At 47.6% G+C, this 21,455-nt stretch overlaps 5 protein-coding genes across 5 annotated transcripts; 3 read left to right on the top strand and 2 right to left on the bottom strand.

The window, feature by feature from the left end:
- Nucleotides 1-1,863: 1,863 nt before the first annotated feature.
- Nucleotides 1,864-7,263, top strand: PCYB_073480 (hypothetical protein; the record flags this gene model as incomplete). Its single annotated transcript, XM_004221745.1, has 8 exons — nucleotides 1,864-1,904; nucleotides 2,004-2,118; nucleotides 2,237-2,366; nucleotides 2,594-3,025; nucleotides 3,202-5,891; nucleotides 5,971-6,635; nucleotides 6,799-6,881; nucleotides 7,178-7,263. The coding sequence occupies 5 exons, from the start codon at nucleotides 1,864-1,866 to the stop codon at nucleotides 5,889-5,891; spliced, it is 3,408 nt and encodes a 1,135-aa protein (XP_004221793.1). The 3' UTR covers nucleotides 5,971-6,635; nucleotides 6,799-6,881; nucleotides 7,178-7,263.
- A 1,276-nt stretch (nucleotides 7,264-8,539) lies between these two features.
- PCYB_073490 (fumarate hydratase) lies at nucleotides 8,540-10,627 on the top strand (the record flags this gene model as incomplete). Its single annotated transcript, XM_004221746.1, has 1 exon — nucleotides 8,540-10,627. A coding segment is annotated over one exon (2,088 nt), but the record flags the coding sequence as incomplete, so codon positions are not given.
- Nucleotides 10,628-10,783: 156 nt separating this feature from the next.
- PCYB_073500 (hypothetical protein) lies at nucleotides 10,784-14,451 on the bottom strand (the record flags this gene model as incomplete). Its single annotated transcript, XM_004221747.1, has 6 exons — nucleotides 10,784-10,882; nucleotides 11,428-12,933; nucleotides 13,030-13,392; nucleotides 13,572-13,703; nucleotides 13,911-14,006; nucleotides 14,215-14,451. The coding sequence occupies 6 exons, from the start codon at nucleotides 14,449-14,451 to the stop codon at nucleotides 10,784-10,786; spliced, it is 2,433 nt and encodes an 810-aa protein (XP_004221795.1).
- Nucleotides 14,452-15,027: 576 nt separating this feature from the next.
- Nucleotides 15,028-15,995, bottom strand: PCYB_073510 (cytoplasmic dynein light chain; the record flags this gene model as incomplete). The annotated part of the gene is made up of 3 exons (XM_004221748.1): nucleotides 15,872-15,995; nucleotides 15,434-15,511; nucleotides 15,028-15,098 (listed from the first exon to the last, which is right to left on the bottom strand). Exons 1-3 carry the CDS (start codon nucleotides 15,969-15,971, stop codon nucleotides 15,028-15,030), a joined length of 249 nt encoding a protein of 82 aa, XP_004221796.1. The 5' UTR covers nucleotides 15,972-15,995.
- Nucleotides 15,996-19,231: 3,236 nt separating this feature from the next.
- Nucleotides 19,232-21,261, top strand: PCYB_073520 (hypothetical protein; the record flags this gene model as incomplete). Its single annotated transcript, XM_004221749.1, has 2 exons — nucleotides 19,232-19,274; nucleotides 19,478-21,261. 2 exons carry the CDS (start codon nucleotides 19,232-19,234, stop codon nucleotides 21,259-21,261), a joined length of 1,827 nt encoding a protein of 608 aa, XP_004221797.1.
- Nucleotides 21,262-21,455: the final 194 nt, after the last annotated feature.

Consider the following 21,455-nt stretch of genomic DNA (forward strand, 5'->3'; position numbering starts at 1 on the left):
TTTTTTAATTCCTCTCAGTTTTTAATTTCCCCTCTAGAGTGCCCGTCGTGTATGCCACAAGCACCGCGTGAGTGTGCATGCGTGTAGTACTACTTTTACATGCACAGGTGGATTGTGGCTCATATATGAAAAGAGGACCCATCGAATAGGTTTCGCCACGTCAATTTATTTCACTATTTTATTATTTTTTTATTTTATTATTTTTTTTACTTTTTTTATTTTCTTTTTTTTACGCTCTTTTTACGTATCGAGAGTTACATCTCACTTTTGTGTGGGCAACCGTTTCAGTTAGCGCTTGGTTGAGTGACGCCACGAGAAGTGCGCCGCGCAGTGCAGCCAAACCACGCCAATTCTTACTGCACAGTATATCCAGAACCAAGTAGTGCGCCTAGGCTTGCATTTCCCCTAAGTACATGCACGCACCTGTGCCTACATCATTCAAAGGGATCATACTTCTGTTCTTGCCTTCCCCTTTTTAAGCATTTCTGCGTTTTACTTGTGCCCACTGTGGAGATTTTCTTATTTAAGCGTGCACATGAAGATACGAGAGCGTGCGTGAGGCATATGTATATACCCATGCAATGAAAGTTGAGCAGATCAAATTATGTCTGTTGTTTAGTGGTGTTTTATTTTATTTTTTTGATTTATTTTTTTGATTTTATTTTTTTTTTATTTTTTGTTTTTTTTTTTTTATTTTCCTGAGCGAGAGCGGCCATCAGGCATAGCGGTTACTCATTAGGTGTAAGGAGAGTGCTCAGGTAGCAACGTTCACGCGGAAACGACGAGGCGAAGAAAGCTACAGCCCGGTTGTAAAAAATATTGCCATAAAAAAAAAAAAAAAAGCAGTCAACAAACGCACCCAGGGACACGCACCTCAGAAAAATCTACACATATGAGTAGATGCACCCCTGGGTGTTGCCCGCGTTTACGGCCTCACCGACTCAGTCACTTAGCATGAAAACCACCGTTTTTTAAAATAAAAGGGGTATCCTCCTTTTTGCTACCCCCCGTGCATTGCTCCTTATCAATTGTTCGAAGAGTTTTTAACGTGACTCCTGTTGAAGGGGTTACACATGCATACATATGCATATATATAGGTGTATAATTTTTTTTTTATTTTTTTATATTTTTATTATTATTTTATTTTTTTTTTTTCCCTCGTGGAGCCGCCCCCTTTTTAAGGCGTGTGTAGGCACAGCTACTTGTGTGTAGTTCCCTTTTTTGTGTACTCACATTCCCATCACGTAATTTTTTTTTTTTTTTTTGGTCACTGAAATGACACATTAAATGAGCATTTTGAATGAGCATTTTGAATGAGCATTTTGAATGAGCATTTTGAGTGAGCATTTTGAATGAGTTTTTTGAATGTCTTTTAAGTGCAGTTTGCTTTAATAGTGCACGTGTGTATATACTTGATTTGTGTCGACAGCATTTCGATCCCTTTTTGTGATCCTCGCGACGCCGTTCGTTTGTGTCGGTCTGCACTACCGCTCAGTTCTATCGCCGCCTGCTGAGCATTTGCACCTCTGCCGCGGGGAACAGAGCCTTATTTCACGTGTGCACAATTTGAGGGTGCATCGAGAGGACTCCCTCGCGCGGTTCCACCAGTGTACCTACGCACGGATACGTTTAAGAGCATACCGAACATAATATATAACCTCCCTTCCACGGTAACCCCGCGGCATTTTTTTTCCCGCTGCTACGCTTTAACGACAAGAACGCGTGGCACAGCCCAGACAGGAGAGGCCACACAGACGCAATAGGCCACACAGACAGAAGAGGCGAAACAGAGAGGAAGAAACGCAGCCACCCCTTTTGTTACAAACCCCTCGTTGCAGTGAAAATGTACGTGTATAGAGAAACATGAATTTGAAGTCCCCTTGCTACGTAGACTCGTTCCCCATGTGTAGACGCACACGATAGAACACCCCGAGTATACGAGCATGCATGTTCACATATCTAACGCTGTTCCCCACCACCAACATCACCCCCCCCATCTGTAGGCTTTACAAAACACAACTCTGCTCCTTTTACGCAAAGGGAATCTGCGCTAGAGGCAGCAAGTGTAGTTGGGCTCATGGTGAGTTGGACGTTAGACCCATGCCCAAATTTTACAAGGTAACAGTTTTTTTGAAGACAATTCACTCGTCACCTCGTCGTTTTTTGTCATGGGGACGTTATCACCACTTTGCTCTCTTCCTTTTATTTTTTTCTCCCCCCTCTCTCCTTCTGGCAGACAAGAATGTGTTACACATTTCTATCGGGAAGTTATTGCGAAGCATCCAAGTGTACCTTTGCACACACAGAGGAAGAACTGCGAGGATCTGGAAAGGCCCTTAGATTATGCACCAAATATTTTTTAGATGGTTAGTTTATTTTTTCCCAATTTTTGTCAATGGGGTTAATTTAACTTGCATTATTTTTTTTGCGTCCATTTTGGGTTGTTCTGGCCCCCCTTCTATTGAGACGTGCGTTTGTATGCGCTCTATTGACATGTGCGTTTGTACCCCCCGTGTGTGTTTGCATCCCCCCGTGTGTTTTCACACTTCGCATGAGGCCCTCGCTCACTGCTCCCCGTTGTGCCACTTCGAAGGATACTGTGCCAAAGCGAACAAATGCCCGATGGCCCACAACATAAACCAGCTGGACCCGTCAGTGAAATTTTCCAGCAGTGAATTAATGAACAGAATGTACAATAATGAGATGGAGGAGGAAGGAGACGAGCCGAGTTTTTACAAAAACAAATTGAATAAGAAGAGGGACGAAAGTGAAAGCAATGATGGGGACAATGGTAGTGTCAATATCAAGGGGGAAGACCCCATCAATATGAATAGCAACATGTACAACGTGAAGGACCAGGAGGAGAATCTCCCTGATGATAATAGAAACCGTTATGCAGTGATAAGACATTTGGACGAAGCTGAAAAGGATGCACAGGGTTCCCACAGAAACAATTTTAGCTTTTTAAAAAGTCACAGGAAGAAGTTGTACAGTGAGTATCTGCTCGAGGGGAGTGGGGAAATCGGTACGTCCCGAGTGGGGCACCTTTTTTTGCGGCCACCTTTTGTTGGGGTCACCTTCCTGAGTCACCTTTCCGGGGCCACCTTCCTGGGTCACCCTTCCTGTGTGTTCCCCCGTTGGTTGTCCACACCCACGCAAGCGCTCCACTGATGCACCCCCTTTTACCTTTTTTCCTCGCAGAGAGAGATGCCCCAAAAAGCAGAGGCGCGAAAGGAGGCAACTTTACCAAAATCGATTTTACCCAAAACGGAGAGTTCGATCAAAACGAAGAAGTTGCAAAAATGGGAGACAAGGTATCATGCAGGGAGTTCACCTATGGAGATAGTAGTTTCGGACGTGAAGGGGAAGGTGTCCCCACGAAGCTCTTTGCGTATAGGGTGAGCGGCGTGGACGCGGTGAGCGGGGATGGCCGGGTGAGCGGGGTTGGCATGGTGAGCGGGGATAGCCGGGTGAGCGGGGTTGGCAGGGTAAGCGGAGACCGCCTGGGAAAAGCGAAGCTACCCAGTGAACACCACCAAAATGGATTTCCCCCCTCAGAAAATATGTTCCTCCCTAATGCGGATCATTTTGTTTGCAACTTTGGGAGCATCAACAAATTAAATCAAGGGAATGTGCACCCCAGCGTGAGCCCCAGCGGGAACTCCAACGTGAACGTGAGCCCCAACTTGTGCCCCAACATGAACATGAGCTCCAACATGAACACCAACATGAACTCCAACTTGTGCCCCAACATGAACTCCAACATGAGCTCCGACTTGAAATTTGAGATGCTGAATGAAATGGAGAGATATAAACACCTGAACGTACAGGTGGAAAATTACTTTTTCAACAAGATAAAAAAAAAGGAGTATCGGGAGAGTTCCCTTTTTGATTCCAATACAACTACATATGAACACGTGAAGAATGGATCTAATTTTTACAGCGACGGTATGATGTATTTGGATAGGACTAAGGAGAATATAGACCACTTCGATGATCTGGGATTTCGTTTTAACTACAACGGTTGTCTTGGAGTGCAGAAGGACGTTGGCCAGGGAGGCGGATTTCACGAGGTGGGCAACTCGCACGGCGTGAATGGCGCGGGCGATTTGATCTGCTTTAGTCAGGGGGATTCCTTTAACTGCGTGGGCCTCAACGGGGAGGACCGCTTTAACTGCGTGGGCCTCAACGAGCAGGACAGCCTTAACTACGTGGGCCTCAACGAGCAGGGCCGCTTTAACTGCAAAGCCCTGAACGAGGAGGACAGCTTTAATCGCTTTAACCGCGTGAGCCTGGAGAGCCTGATCCAGAATATGAATAATCTGAGCCTCACCAAGAAGCAGATGCCCACGCACCCCCTGGTGAAAACAGTCAATGGGGAGAGCGCCTCGGGCGGTGAGCCGGAGGAACTAAAAGACACGAAGGAGGGCGAAATGGGGTCCGAAGGAGATATGCACACGGGGGAAGATACCCACTCGGAGGAGGACCACTCGGAGGACGGCCACTCTGAGGAGGACCACTCGGAGGAGGACCACTCGGAGGAAGGCCACTTGGAGGATGACCACTCTGAGGATGGCCATTCTGAGGACGCCCACTCGGAGGAGAACCACTCCAGGGACAACCAAGCGGCCGCGATTAAATCAAAGGACCTTCACCCCGAGGCAGAACAAATCTACAGTGGTGCCTCCTTCTCGAACAGCATCGCAAATAGTGAATTTAAGATGCCTTTTTTAAGTGACAAGCTTTCCAGCCACCCGAACCAGCAAAATGGGTATTCTGGGCAGTGCAGGCAAACGGGGGAGTATCACAACGGAGTTAACGAAAGTGCGGCGAATGGGCTTGTTGGGGGAGGTTCTTCTGGCTTCACCACGAATGGGCTTGTTGGGGGAGGTTCTTCTAGCTTCACCACGAATGGGCTTGTTGCAGGCGTCAGTTATTCCGACTTGAATGCGAACGGAGTGGCCAACCTGTGCAGTCTAAGGAACGTCCAAACGAGCATGACCCATTTGTGCAGCCACCAGAACAACGGCACCCCGAAGAGCAGCCGCGGAAGTGCCAGTAGCGTCCACGATCAAATGATGAACGCCCACTATGACTTGAGCAGCATTTACAGAAAACTAAACGCGCAGAGGAGTATGACCGGAGTGAAGACTCTTCAAAAGGAAAGTAGCAACTACAACCCTCCCGATGTGTTGAGTGGTCAACACTACCCTAGTGCAAATCTGTTCACCCCCCAAAGAGCAGTTGGAAAAAAAACGGAAAATTACGACACTCAGGAAAAGAAGTACTTTTTTAACTACATAAGTAACTACATAGAGGGAGGAGGTACCACGACAAGTAGGCAAATGAACACGGACCGAGACAGAGGCAGAGTCAGCGAAAACGACATAGGTGCCCGAGTGACTCCAGGTGGCATGTTCCTAACAAATGGAAGTGAACTCGCGTGTGGTAGTCAGGGAAGTCGCGGCAGTCAGGGAGGTCGTGGCAGTCAGGGAAGTCGTGGCAGTCAGGGAAGTCGTGGCAGTCATGGCAGTCATGGCAGTCTTGGTAGTCATTGCAGTCATGGCAGTCGTGCCAGTCATGGCAGTCATGGCAGTCGTGGCAGTCGTGCCAGTCGTGGGAGTTGCGAGGAGAGCGGCAACGATACAGTCATGAAGAATATTTTGCTGGGGAAGACAAACCTGTACTGCACCCCCAGTAGCAGTGGCATGAATGAACATGTAGAGGGCATAGAAAATAGCAGCAGTTATAATTCAAGGGAAAGGAATATCACGAAGGTTGACCCAGCAGGTGAACTGGGCCGAACGGAGGAACTACATAAAATGCTCATGAACGACTGCACGAATGGTATGGCTAACTACAACATAGGGGATTTTTTTTTTAAAAAATGACGGAGACAATCTGAATGGCTTGACTTACTTGCATGGGAAAAATGCTCTACAGGGCACAACGGACAGTTTTGGAGATAACATGAATTTGGATGACATGAATGAGGTGAACTACGGCAGCTTGAGAGCCCCTGCGGTGGGGTTCACTAGGCGAACAGAGCAAGGCGTGTCTGTGAAAGGTGGCCTGCTAAATGGGGGGAGTCTCCACGGAGGCTGCGGACGAGGGAGCCAAGGAGAGCAACAGAACCAGGGCTACAGGAATGACTACTGTAGTCGTGCGGAACACCCACAGAGAGCCATGTACAGCCACCCCAACCATCTGCTGGGTGCTCACAGGAACAACTCGCCGCTGAACCCGCACAGGAACAACTCGCCGCTGAACGCACACATAGATTCATACGAAATGGCCTACAAAAGTAATGAGGGCTTTACCAACTATGTGCACAACGCTAGTAAGGAAGTGGGGAAAAGCAATGCAGTGACCGAGAATAGGAGAGGAGGACAGAATGAGGAGGCCCTTTCAGACGACAGCAACCAGGACAATAAAAAAAGCCCGCGCAGTTATAACCCACTGACGTATAGCTTCAGCGGGCTGTGCGAGTGTTTAGCCAGGGGGGAGGATGAAGCGGAGAAAGTGGAAGTGGTGGAGGAAGAGGAGGAGGAAGGAGAAGAAGAAGAGGAAGAAGAGGAAGAAGAGGAAGAAGAGGAAGAAGAAGAGGAGGAGGAAGAAGAAGAGGAGCCGTCGGGGTAGACGCGTAACAGGCGGGGTATAAGCGTAACAGTCGGGGTATAAGCGTAACAGTCGGGGTAGAAGCGTAACGGGCGGAAAAACACAGCACGTCTTCCGCGCAGAAACAACAGATGGCACAAAGGCAGTGCGACTGTTGCCGCCCCCTCCCCCGATTCGCAGCGAAATGTGGGTGAACATAAAAAGTGGAGACTTCAGCAAAATGGAGTTCCCGAAGGATGCTGAGGCTGACGCGAGCGGATTATGTGCAGTACCTTTTAAAAAAAAAAAAAACAGCAGTGTTTCCCCGCAGCGCAGTATGGACTGACACACTGCGCTTCCCGAACGGATGCTCAATTTCGCCATTTTACGTTCAGGTTGTTTGTAGTGGGTGTGGAGTTTTTTTTTTCCCCCGTGAGCACTCTTACTCCTTTCATTCCATCTTCCAATGTGTGTGTGCTTCCCCAATTGAGTGCAGCACGCAAGAAAGGTGTTCCTTCCTCCCCTTTTCCAAAGGGACCCTTCACTTGAAAGTATTGTTTTTTTTTTCTTTTTTTTGCAGTGAATACCCATTCGATGGCGCGCAATGCGTCTTACCTGTATAGGCACACCCATCACAGGGCATGCGTTGTGTATTTTACGACATGAAGAATGCGTCCCTGATTTTTGTTGTCCTTCGATTGCACGCCGCATTCTCCATTCGCACGCATGTCCCGTTCACTTGTACAATGATAAATTTTCCAATTTTTTTTTTTACGTAAAATTAATTTTTTTTTTACTTTTAAAAGTTTATCTTTTTTTTTCCGTCCTTTTTTTCATTCTTCCCATACGTTATCCTCTCTTTTGAACGTTGCGCAAATGCGTGCCTTTTTTAATAGCGCTAGACATTTTGTTCACTTGTTTGTTTTCCCTTGTACTATTTTTTTTTTTTTTTTTTTTTTTTTTTTTTACACACAACTGGGGGACTCAACATGGTTATCACACACTGCATTTTCCCATTGCATACATTCCCTTCGTGAGGAAATACCAACGTCGATGCAGATCTGAATATTGGTGTGCCGCTTTTATCGTCCCCATGCGTACGTATAGCTTATGTATGCGCGATACTGATCCCCTGTTAGCGTAACTGCGTGGTCCTTGTGTGTTTTTTTTTTTTGCCTCTGCGCAGGGCAGCAGTGAAAAAAAGTGAAATGAAAACGCAACGCGTGAGAACAAGCATCAACGCATTGTATAAGAAGCGTTGTCTGCACAAAAAAAAAATAAAAAAAAAAGTAAAGCAAAGCGAAGAAAAATAAAGAAAAGAAAAACAAATTAAAGAAAAACAAATTAATTGCCGCATAATCCGTAACAGCACGCGCGAAAAAAAAAAAAGCGCTAATCGTCCGCTCTCCCGAACTCGCCTCTTTCCCTTGATGGCAGCTGCACGTGCGAGGTTAGGAGAATTCCTATTTCGCTCAGTGCATGAATTTTTTTTTTTCTTTTTCTTGTTTCCCCGTTGCGTCATCACAGTTGGCAATGTAGCGCAGAGGGAAGGTCAGAGGAGGGGCCGCTTCGTAAGGACCAAAGGAATGACAAATTAATGTCGGCACAAGAAGGCTGCGCATATGCACCTGTTGCCTCACTTTTATGTGCTTCTATTTTTTTCTTCCATTTTGCGCTTCTTTTTTTTCCCTTCCTTTTTGTGCTTCCTTTTTTTTTTCTTCCTTTTTGTGCTTCTTTTTTTTTTTGCCCTTGTGATTTTCCCCGTTTGTCCATTTCGCCGCGCAGGTTCCCTTCGACTGCTTCGCAAAACTGCGCAAGAAGGGACAAGGGGGGGTGAACATACCTCTACATCAGCTGAGCAACTCACCAGTCGCCCCCGACGTGGCAGCACAAAATGCGTAACTTTGCGAGGATCCCACTTTGCCGCCTCCCTCCTGGGAAGTGCCTGAACAAAAGCGCACACCTCGGCGGGAAGCACCCGTTCCGTTTTAACAAGGCGAACATAAACACACTACACCACTTTCTAGACGTCCTAGAATTTGAAGAAGGGAAAGAAGACGAAACGGAATACAGACGAATCGATGAGCTAAGCAAATACATTGAAGTTATAAAAATTAAGGATAGTCCAATTAACGAAAGTAAATACTATGGATACAATTTTGAAAATGAAGATAATTTTTTTCACTCGAATGGAGAATTGAAAAAGTTACCTGAACAGGTCAGGCAAAATGAAGTAGAACGAGTAAAGGAATACATACATGTACCCCCATTCGTTTTAGCAAAATTATGCGAATATGCATTTAAAGAAATTTTATTTTTTTTAAATAAAAAACATTTGAAGCAACTGAGCAACATATTGAATGATGGGGAGTCTAGCAAAAACGACAAGTATGTCGCTATGACTTTAATTAAAAATGCTGTGATTAGTGCTGAGCAGAATTTGCCAGGTTGCCAGGACACGGGCACGGCCATCATTTTGGGCAAAAAGGACGAAGAAATATTAACCACTTACGAGCACAAGTATTTGAACTTGGGAGTTTACAATGCCTATCGCAAGAATAACTTTCGATACAGTCAGCTGTCTCCCCTCAGCATGTTCAGCGAGGAAAACACAAAAAACAATTTGCCTTGCCAGATCGAGATTTACAGCTCCGTGCGCGGGGGGAAGGCACCCGGAGGAGCGACACCACCGGGGGTGCGGCCGCCTGCCCCGCCTGCCCCGTCCACCGCTTCTGCTTCGTCTACCGCGTCTACCCCGTCCACCGCTTCTGCTGCGTCTACCGCGTCCACCACTCCCACCGCTTCTACTGCGTGCGCCCCCAAGTACGAACTGATCTTCATCGCCAAGGGCGGCGGGAGCGCAAACAAGACCTTCCTGTTCCAGCAAACCAAGAGCATCCTCAACGAAGACAAGCTGTACGACTTTCTCCTCGAAAAAATTAAAGAAATAGGAACGTCTGCGTGCCCCCCATATCACTTGGCAGTAGTCATTGGAGGGCTCTCTGCTGAGATGAATTTAAAAATGGTCAAGCTAGCATCCTGTAGATATTTGGACAATTTGAAGAAGGAGGGGGGTGGATATGGAAAGGCATTCCGAGATATCAAGAGTGAACAAATTATTTTGGAGAAAGCACAAGGGTTAGGTATAGGTGCTCAATTTGGTGGCAAGTACTTTGTACATGATGTGAGAGTGATCCGGTTGCCACGACATTCTGCTTCATGTCCCATTGGCATTGGCGTTTCCTGTTCAGCTGATAGACAAATAAAGTGTGTGATTAATCGAGAAGGGGTATTCATGGAGGCGCTGGAGCATGAGCCGATTAAGTACCTCCCAGAAATTACTTACAAGGACTTGAAGCGAGTCGGGGGGATCGCCGCGCACACTGGGGGGGATGATCACCCTGGAGGAAACGAAACAGGGGAAGCTCTCCCTGGGGGAAACGAAACAGGGGAAGCTCTCCCTGGGGAAGGAGGAGTGCCCATCAACCTTAATCAGCCCATGGAAGGCATTCTCAAATGTTTATCGGAGCACTCCGTGTCGACCCTGCTACTCCTAACGGGCAAGCTAATAGTCGCCAGGGACACAGCCCACAAGAGAATAGTAGATAACCTTCTCCTGAATGGAATCCCCATCCCTGAATATTTTAAAAAATTTCCAATATATTATGCAGGCCCAGCGAAAACTCCGGACAATTATGCAAGTGGATCATTTGGACCCACCACAGCTGGTCGTATGGACGCTTATGCTGAAGTACTTATGAAGAATGGGGCTTCTTTAATTTCGCTAGCTAAAGGGAATAGGTCGTCCGTTGTACGGAATGCATGTAGAAAGTATCACGGGTTTTACTTAGGTAGTATAGGTGGCCCTGGTGCCATTTTGGCCAAGAAAAATATAAAAAAGGTAGAGGTGATTGACTTTGCGGAGCTCGGGATGGAGGCCGTGCACCTCATCGACGTGGTCAACTTCCCGGCCTTCATCGTCATAGACGACAAGGGAAACGATTTTTACAGCCAGTGGATCCCCGCCTAGAGGGCAGCGCAGTGCAGAGAAGAGGAGAGAAGCTAATCTAGGCTAATCTAAGCTAAGCGAAGCGAAGCCTTTTGTATGGGTCATCTTTCAATTATCGCTGTGCACCAGGGGGAAGTGATTCGGATTGGGCCCTCCCACGGTCTTTCTGCTTGCTCTCTACGTTTGCGCAGATCCTACGGCCAGGTGGGCCGTAAAGTAGATCCGCTGCACATTTTGCGGAAACTTTTTTTTGCATGCCAGGTTTCGTGTCCACCACTGGGAATGGACCACCCGTGTGACATCGTGACATCGTGTCACCGTAACATCGTGCCATCGTTCCACCGTGCCATCGTGACATCGTTCCACCGTTCCATCGCGTGACATTTTTTTCTGTGCAAATCGACTTGTTCCTACTGCTTGGGGGAAGCAGCGCTCGTTTTTCCCGCATTTAACACCCATTTAGGGGGAGGCTTCGTTTTATTTCGTATATCCTGTGAACTGAGTCTGGTGGATGATAGCCCTCCTCCCATTTTGGCGACCTCTGTTTGGGCTGCCATCGTTTTGGCTACCTTCGTTATGGCTCCCTTCGTTATGGCTCCCCTCGTTTTGGCTACCATCGTTTTGGCTGCCACCGTTTTGGCGAGCTGTGTGTGGGTTGCTGTAGTTGGTGGTGAAGGGGTAACACTTGACTGGGTTCCCTTTTTTGAGGCAGCCTTGGGGGGAGCTCTCTGACCTGGTTTCCCCTTCGAGTCGGGTTTATTCGCAATTTGCGAGAAGGCTTTACCATCTGTTGGGCTGAGATGGACAGGCGCACTGCTTACCCCGCTCGCCGTGCCAACACTTTGAGAAGGCTTCCTCACTGCTGGGTGGCGTCCCCGCACAGGCATACTCTTCTTTCCCTTGGCGCCTCCGCCAGATCTGGTAGATCCTCCAACTCCTCCGTCGATGTTATACCGATTATTCTTCTTGAGGAGAATTCCCGTGTACTCCTCCCTGTTGGTCCTGTTTTCGATTAGTAGCTTAACCGCCGTAACGTGGTCTTTCACTAACTTGTAAAAATCGTAACATAGTATCCTCCTTTGTATGGCTCTATTGGTGTGTTCCTCCGTTTGTTCCATTAGTCCATCCTTCGGGTTATCTGCCCCTTTTTCCTCTCGAAAAAAGTAGCAGTTTTTTTTGGTGCACCCGTTTTTTATAGGTATGAGGTAATCTCGTTCTTGTGTGTATCTCTCCCCAGTTTGGTCTTCCCCACTAGCACGTCCCTCTCCATGTGTAAGGGATGCTCCATCAGGTTGGTTCTCCCCCCCCATGAGGACGTCCGTCTTGTCCCAAAAGGTACACACATAATTTCTATCTCCTTCTTTTGTCATGATATGAATTATTTTCAACACATTTAAAAACATCAGTCTTATGTGTCCTACACATTTGACGTATGAATTTGAGGAGACGTAATTTATGTTCGTTTCGGAAATGCACTTGCGCAGATCATCGTAGAAGGGTTCCTCCTCTTCAGCTGTGTGTGGCGGCGTGGTTGGCGGCGTGGGTGGCGATGTGGTTGGTGATGCGGTTGGCATCGTGATTGGCGGCCTAACTGACGGCGTGTGGCAGGTACCCCGGGAGAGGAGCCCCTTCAAGTTGGAAAACAGACAGATCACCAGTTGAATAATCACGGAAGCATCGTAGCATAGAAGGAGATCAAAGGAGCCTCTCTGAATTTGATAAATCGAGTTGATTATTTTTTTTGTTTCTTCAAGTAGGAGATAATTACAGATTAAAAATATATTGGGGTATATGTCTTCTCGGTTAATGCGGAAGGTCAAATTGGACAGATGGGGGTTCTTCTTCTCCTCCTCCTTCCTCCTCGTCTCCTTCTTGCTCTCCTTCTCCTTCTTGCCCCCCTTCTTGACCTCCTCCCCCTCCTCGCAATCTTCGTCGTGTTCGTTGCGGAACTTGTAACTGTACATGTCGCTACTCATGTAGAGGCTACTCTCCTTTGTTGTCGAATGACATTTTATTAACTTTACCCTTTTTTGTCCAGGCTTCTTCCTCGTAGAGGTGGAGTAGAAACACTCCACAAAATCGAATAAGTTCTTGTTCATATATAAAAAGAAGTACGTTAAGAAGGATGTATTCACGTTGAAATTGATGTTTGGTGGGTAGGGGAAGAGACCCTTCTCTTCGCTAAACATCATGGTTTGCTCGGCTCCCCTTTGCAGGATGTCATTCATGTAATCGCTCATCTTCTTGTGTATTTCTACGCTCTCCGTTTTTTTCTTGTACCCCTTAGTTTTGTTGAATGAGATGAAGCGCTCGCACTCGGTGACTATCTGTGTGGGGTGGAGAGGCGGGGGGTGGGGCATGTCATAGTTGAACACTCAAAAGGAAGCACACTCTAGAGGAAGCACACTCTAGAGGAAGCCCACTCTAAAGGAAGCCCACCCAAAAGGAAGACCCACCTTCTTGAACCACTTGTTCAAAGCCAGCAAGACGAAGAGGTACATATTATCCTGCGCAACCGACTCTGTCCTCTCGAATTCTTCAATAATCTTGCACAGAAACTGAGGCACGTCGTTCACTATAGCCTTGGCTTTGCTCAGAAATTTATTTACAATTAATACCTCCTTCAGTTGTTGGGATTCTCTAAAAATATGATTTTCGCTTACAATTCTAGTCATGTTTTTGTATTCGTCTTTGAAAATGCCATCGGCTTGGTCACTCCTCCCTTGGGTCACCTTCGCGGATCTCTTCAGCTTCCGCAGGAACCGCTTCCTCTGCTCATTTGCATTCTACGTGAGGTGCCAATGGATAGGGAGGTGCACCACTTGAATGTGGAAATGGACAGGAAGGTACACACCTTTTTTTCCATATGTGTAGCTTAATCCGTGGTGTCGATTTAGCTGGTCAGGTGCGAACATGAGGGAAGAGGTGTGCCACCCAATCGAGTGTCTCGCCCCATCGCGCCTACCAAGTAGTTGTCGTTCTTCGTTATCGTCGAGTACCTCTTGAGGAAGGTATTCCTGTAGTGCCTAAATTTGTACAGGGCTGCCGTGTCGTAGGGGGGGTCGATTTTGAGGGTGGGGTCCATTTGAATTTGCCTCTTCGAATTGGGGAGAGGAGGGAGTGGCCATGAGGGGAGAGGCGCACATGCGAGTATTGCCGAGTGGGCCCCAGTCGACTCGAATGCGAAGATTCCACAGCGATGCTTAGAAGACATCACCGCTACTGAGAAGGCATCACCGCTACTGAGAAGGCATCACCGCTGCTGAGAAGGCATCTCCGCTGCTAGAACAGCGCACTCGCTTACCTTCTCTCCAGATTCCACTGCCTCGCAAATTTCACCCGTTTTGGTCAGTTTGATTGCCCTCTTTAAATTTTCCTTTATCTCCGTGAGGTTTTTATCCTTAAGGGGGGGAAAAGGGGAGGGGGTCCTTGTCCAGCGGAACAGGTTCATCTGCGCGTTAGCGTCAGGTTAGTCACGTCAGGTTAGCCGCATCACATTAGCCACATCAGGTTAGCCGCGTCAAGTTAGCCGCATCACGTTAGCCGCGCCAGGTTAGCTACTCCCCGTGCGTGCCGCACCACCACTTTGCAGCCACTCCCTCTGTTACGTGCGCCCGTTGCCTCTCCACATCGTTCTTCAGCTGGAGGAGGTTAGCATGGACAGAGTTGTAAAGGCTCTCCTTATACAGAGATAATATTTTCTGAATGAGCTTGTGATATTCTTCAATCGTGAATGCAAAAATTTCTGCCACTCCTTTGACATAGTTGTGAACAAGTCGATACTTGTTTGTGAAGCATATGATGATGTAATCCATTATTTTGAGGTGCTGATATAGTTCGTCCATTTTGGTGATGTGTCGAGGACCTTTGCATGTGAAGCTATGAACATGGACAATTTTTTCTTTTCACGTTTTTGTTGTGTTCCTTTTGGGGACCCTCTACAGGGGGACAGTCACCCACATGGAGGGGGGAAAAAAAAGAAAACCACAAAAAAGGAGCGCCCACAGATAGGGCTTCCCTTTTTTTCATGAACGCAACAAAATGGATTGCTTTGCTATACTGTACTTTCGTTTCGTTTCGTTTCCTTTTTTTTTTTTTTTCCCTTTCTCCGGTCGCGAACGGAGCAATGTGAAAGGCAGGAGCTAATGAACTCAACGGAGGAGGGGCAAAAAAAGAGGGATGTTCCCCTTTTACAATAACATTTAGTTTAGACGTTTACCCAGGTGCACACATAGACAGGAATTTCATCTCATAGGGGAAGGTTGGGGGAAAAAAAAAAGTGCGCAAAAATGCAGTAAGCATCGCGTGGAGGGACACATAATAGGGATGAACACACGAGGGATTGCAAAAATAAAGAGCGCGATGGACAAAGGGGGAGTGTAGATCCAGCGGAGGGACCCAATCCTCCCCTGCAATTTGCTTCACGTTTTTATGGCATATATGCAGAGGATGCAGTCCAGAGTTTCATTTCCCATTTGGACGCTGCAAAGGCCTGCGGAGGGAGAGTCACCGGGGCGGCGCAAAAAAAAAAAAAAAAAAAAAAAAAAAAAAGGAAAAAATGTAAAGCAATAAAGGTAAAATGGGGTGTTTAAACCAGGCGTGTTGTGGGGGATAAACGCTCAGGTGTTTGCAAATTTTCTGTTATCCCTATTCCTCGCAGGTGTGTGTGTGGGGGATACACGCTCAGGTGTTCGCATATTTTCTGTTATCCCAACTCCTCGCAGGTGTGTGTGTGGGGCTTTTCCAGCTCGGCCTCTCCATGGGACGCACACGTTCGCGTCCATTCTCTCCTAAACGTGTTGCTTTCTCTCATGGCGAACTACGAACCGTCGGAGTTTTCGTTCCACAGACAAACGTTCGATGTTGTTAGCGGCGATCCGTTTTTTTCCATCAAAATGCAGGTAGCTATTTTGGAAAAAAAAAAAAAAAAAAAAAAAAAAAAAATGCACACATGATTAGCCATTTGTTTGAAAGGTGCCCACCTATAGGGGCACACTCGGGAGATCACCGCGGAGCACTGCAACGAACTAAATGACTAAACGGGGCGATTGGAGCGATGGGGGCCATTTGTTTGGCTACTCGGCTACTCGGCTACTCGGCTACTCATCTACTCATCTACTCAGCTGTGTGAACAACGCCGACGGGGAGTCAACACTATGCAATTTCATCCTCTGTGCTTGTGCTGCATAATCGAGTGTTGCTCCCCAGTGCCTGCGTGACGATCACTAATCCGCTGCGTGCTCTCAGGAGAGCTGCCAAACGTACCAACGTATTTAAACGGCTTGTTCAGTTTGGACAGCTCCTTCAAAGTTGTGTCCAGAATCTGAGATACCCAGAAATTCGTTTTCTCGTCATTGTAGTGCATTTTTTCCAGAAACTGCGAAATGGTCTTTGGCGAAGTTGGAAAAAAAAAAAAAAAAAAAAAAAGAGACACACCCGTAATATTTTCAACATCACATTTTAGCGCACATCACGTGGATACACTCGCTTGTCCCGCATGCGCCATCGCGAGAATCCACTGTTACGTCTCTCTGTCTTTGAGCAGTTACTTGTTTGCCTATCTCCTCCATGAGCTCAATGTCGAACTCGTCCTACACGGGGAGTATAGTTGATTTATTTATGCTTCTTGTGCGTATGGGGGGGAAGGAATGCAGCAAAGAAAAGAAAAAAAAAAGGGGGACAGGCAAAGAAGCAGGCAGAGACAAGCAAAGAAGCAGGCAGAGACAAGCAAAGAAGCAGGCAGAGACAAGCAAAGAAGCAGGCAGAGACAAGCAAAGAAGCAAGCGGAGACGAAGCACTCTTTAGCATCGCCAATGCAGGGAGTGCCTCCCCCAATTGGCCCACGCAGGGTACATGCTTCGGCGTCCCTCCCAATTACCTCAAACTTCTCCGTGTCATTCATGTTTGGGGACAAGTTCGATAAGGTTGGTTCACAAGAATGAAATGAGCAAATGTCGCAACGCGGCAGAGTGATCGTGTGATTGTGTGGTCGCGCGATAGCGTGATCGCCTTGCACTCCCCTTTTAGACGCTCCTCCTCACAGGCAAAACTGAGACTCACAGAATCTTCTCTTACAAAATTAATGAGCGCAGTGTTGGGAGGAGACGGAGAAACATGTAGGTTATTTCCATTTAAAGTTTGCGCACGTCCAACTGTGCACTTGGGCTTTCTCCATATCGGTCCAACGGACACACCTCCTGCCGCTCTGCTGTGCGTGTGTTACGCTATGTGCATTTTTTGTGAAAGAGCTTCTCGAGGGTTAAAATGAGTTAATACACTTTGTTGGGGAGAGAAAAAGGAAGAGGTGCCTTTATGGGGTTAATTTCCCCTCCTGTATTTTCCGACTGCGCGAAAAAAGTGAGCAAGTTGGACAGCGCCGCGAGGCTAATCGGGTAGGGGGCTAATCGGGTAGGGGGCTAATCGGGTAGGGGGCTAATCGGGTAGGGGGCTAATCGGGTAGGGGGCTAATCGGGTAGGGGGCTAATCGGGTATGAGGTTAATCGGGCAGGAGGCCAATCGGGTAGGAGGTTAATCAGGTAAGAGGTTAATCAGGTAAGAGGTTAATCAGGTAAGAGGTTAATCAGGTAAGAGGTTAATCAGGTAAGAGGTTAATCAGGTAAGAGGTTTATTCTTTTTTTTTTTTTTCTTTCTCTCTCTTTTCCTCTTTTTTTTCCTTAGGGGCTCATCACTGGCAACCCCTTGGAAAATCAGCATGGAAAAAAAATCCCCAATTTCATCACCCACGCGAGGGTTCTTACTGCCCCCACGTTCCTCATCTACTTCCTCAAAGTGTTTAGCACTTGAGCGTTCCCTATGGCTGCGCTCCTTCCGAAGAAGCGGAGTAAAACACGGGGGGAGGATCATGTCGTGTGCTTAATCGAGTAGTTACGGCGCACACACATGCGGAGGTTCGGACATATAGACGCACCTTCTACATGACGAAGAATGCTACTTACGTGAAGAGGTGACCCAATTGGTGAACATTGAATGGGTGTCCATTTTGCAATAAATTACACATGTCTAACGCTTTCCTTTTTTTGGGAGGGGAGGTTAACTCAACAGAACATGAGGAACAGTGACATAACAGAGCTGCGTTTTTTTTTCCCTTTTTTTTGTTTCATTCACTTCCAAGTGGGGTGCTCCGCTCCTTTGCGCATTATCATCCCGTCATCCCCCGTGTGCTTGTCGATACATATGCGAGCATTTATGTTCCCACGTATGCCCCCCTTTTGTGTGCGTGTTTGCCCATTCGCTACTTGCCTTGGGGGGGACAAAGCTCCAATGGAGGGCAACCGATCACCGGACGAGTAACCGGAACAGCCTCTACGCGTGCGTCCCCTACCGCTGGGCGTTCCTCGCAATGCGCTGCTGGTATACACTCAAAACGCGCTGTACTGGGTCCCTCCCACATGAGAAGTCCCCATGAGGGTAACTCCCCCTTTGGCTAAAGGCACACATTTGGAAGCAGAACCATCTGCGCAAGGGGAGGGCGGAAGCTCTGTCTTCGGTTGAGCACGGCAAAAACGAGCAGGCAACTGGGCGAAGGTTTGCAATAACTTCGTGACAACTTCGTGACAACTTCGGCCAACTTCGGCCAACTTCGCCCATCTTCGCCCAACTTCACCGTGGCGCATTTGTCCCGGCAAAACGGGGGAAAAAAAATCCTCTCCCCCCGTGAGCGGCTGTCCCCCCGTGTTGTTTCTCCCCTGGCGAGTGAACATGTATAACCTAACCCCTTGTGTGCATACAAAACGCGCAGCCTGCTTTCACAGCTCAGTTAGCCCCTTCGGCCCCGCACACGCCAGCGTTGGGGTGATCAACTGAACGTTTGTATGTACATCAGAGCGCACATGGGTGAAGGAATATGCTCATGCGCACGGAAAAGTACACGAATGTGTGATTGTGCATTCAGGGCAACTTCATATTGGCAATCCTTCCTCTTCTCTCTTTTTTTTTTTTTTTTTTTGTGTAAAATTTTCCATTTAGTGCGCTTTGAATAGGCATCAAAAAGTTCACTCGTGAATCTCACGAATGGTTACTTTTTCAGACTCGACGAATGCGACAAGGACAACTTATGTGTTCCCATTTTATCACACGCGTGCGCGAATTGGGATCCCCCCTTCTATTCATGTTCGCATCCGTTTTGCCACTACGTTGTCATTACGTCGCCACTTTTTTGCCACTTTTTTGCCACTTTTTTGCCACTTTTTTTGCCACTTTTTTAGCCACCTTTTTTGCCACTTTTTTGCCACATTTTTGCAATACTTTCCATTTTTTTGTTTTATGATCCCCCCTGCTGTGTTTCCCCCGCCGCCGCAAAACTCCGCACCTGTTCCAATCAGCCGAGCAGCATAGCAGCATAGCAGCATAGCGACCTAGCAGCGGGTGCGGTCCACAGCGCTTTTGCGCATGAGCAGATATAGGTATTCCCCGTGAAGCGGGAAAAGAAGTCATTTCTTGCGTACCGTGCGTCCCCTCCTTGGTCGCACTGCAATCCGCATAGCAATCTGCTTTGTAATCCACTTGGTGCGCCGCTTCCCGCAGCTTCCCGCAGCTTCCCGCCGCTTCCCTCCGCTTCCTTACGCTTCCTGCGTGACGCCCCACTTACGACGAAGGAGGAGCACCATGTCTACAATTAGATGGGTGGATCTGCTATCCAGCGAGTCGAGTAAAGGAAAGACAGAAAGAAAGGCGCGCCTAGCGTGTGTTACTCCGTCCGGTGTTCATAATTCCCCTCGTTGTACACACAGGGGGGGGGGAGATTCTTCAGTCTCTCTACGTTGTCTCTCCCCCCATTTGGAGTGTCCCCCATTTGGTGCTTCCCCCATTTGGTGCTTCCCCCATTTGGTGTTTCCCCCCCCCGATTCGCAGACCTCTCCCACTCAGTCGCGAACAATGAAGACATTGCAGAGAAGGCGAAGAAAAAAAAATTCCCCTACAATCAGGAGAGGGACCTGAACAGTAGCTTCTTAAATTCATACAATGCAGATCTGGACAATAGCAATGTGGGAATTAATTTAAAAATAAAAAATATGACCATTGTGGAGAAAAAGGAGAAGGAAGAGAAGTCCCTTCTGTGTGGAGATAAAACTAGTGAGCAAATGAGTCACTGGCGAAATGACAACGAAAGGGAAGAGAGCAACCTCCCTAGTGCAGCTCTTAAGGGAGTGATAACACACACAGGAGAGGGACAGTCAGGGAAGAGCACAGAAGAAGGAATACCTCCCAAGGATTCACAAAACGTGCATAGTAATGGAGACGAACAAAGAGGTGTCTTAGGAAATGTCATGCTGGAGGAGGAGGAAGATGTCGGAAAGGAGAAAAACTGTTTGAGTGAGAAATTGGAGAGTCCCTCCCATAGGGAGATCAACCAGGAAGAAAAATCAATCCCAAAGATGGATTGCCCAAACGAATTATCAAATGACAGTACCGTCCTGGAAAAGAGAAACAAAACGGGGAAGCACTACCCCAATGTAGAGAACAACCTAACGGAGGAAAACACCAAAAAGGAACTGCTCAATAGAGGCAGCGTGCAGAGTGAAAATTTTCAGTCCCCAATCGAAGGTACAAAGAAGGTAAGTGAAAAAAGATCAAGTGTGGGGAAGAAGAAAAAAAATGCATCAAGCTTATCTGCTTTGACCAAAGGAAACAGGAGCAACAGAATAAAAAATGTTTCTGTGGATAAAGAGTCGATACAGAATTCGTACTTTGCTCGATACATTGTGAAGAAGGGGGGTGACAATACGAAGGCCGTGGGAGGGGAGAGTGTGCAGAGGGGGGAGTCCCAGGGGTGCAGTTTAATAATCAAGGCTCCAAAGGAGGGGGAGGTGTCCAGGGGGACGGCCAATAAGGGGAAGAAAAGGAAAGACAGAGCCGGGCTCTGCGAGAACAGCACGGCTTCTAAGTTCAACTGCACGCTGTCGCACGACGTGACGGTGGATGACAACAACGTCCCGCTGAACCCGGCCAAGAAGGTGAGGAGCAGGCTCAAGGAGAGGGCCGCCGCTGGGAAGGGAGCGGCAAAGGAGGCAGTAGCTGTGGCGGCAAAGGACGCTGCTACCGTGGCGACAAAGGACGCAGTAACCGTGGCGACAAAGAACACTGCAACCGTGGCGACGAAGGACGCAGTAACTGGGGGGAGAGCAGAAGGCTCAAATGTAGGGCTAGATCCACCCGGGAAAACCCATCGAGACAAAGAAACCAAAACGGTGACGAAGAGCACCATTGGAGATGCCCCCCAAATGGCCCAGCAAAACAAAAACAATTTAGGAATAATGGAAAATATGCCATCGCCCCCCAAAAATCATTTACCCTCCCTAAATCACTATACGCATCTGACTAGCGATAATATCGACCTGGAAAAATTTAAAAATTTCGATGCGAATTTTATTAACTACTTGGGAGATATACAGAGCCACTTCAGTGATCCGTTCGTGAGCTCCAATAGCAATCGAGTGAACAGTCGACTTAAAGAAATTGCCGTAGGTAAATCCACGAAGGAGTATAAAAATTATGTCAAGGTGGTGAAGTATGAGGAGAGGATGGAAGATGACCCCAGCACTCCCAACGCGTATGAGAATGTAACGAATGCAAAGTTCCAAGCCAAGTACAACCTGTGGAGGAAGAAGCTGCATAAGTTTGACACCATCGGGTAGGTTACCCCCCAGGGAGAGAAGGCTCATTTGCGCGCAAGTGGTTAATCTCACCGATGTGGGCCGCTCCGTGGGAGCCAACTTGGGTTTGCACCGGGTGTGTCTGGTTAGCTCCCTTGATGGGTGACTGCTGGTACTTCTCTCCTTTCTTCCTTCCCTCCTTTCTTCCTTCCCTCCTTCCTTCTCTCCTTTTTTTT

The sequence above is a fragment of the Plasmodium cynomolgi genome, chromosome 7 (genome assembly GCF_000321355.1).
Source record: "Plasmodium cynomolgi strain B DNA, chromosome 7, whole genome shotgun sequence".
NCBI lineage: Eukaryota > Apicomplexa > Aconoidasida > Haemosporida > Plasmodiidae > Plasmodium > Plasmodium cynomolgi.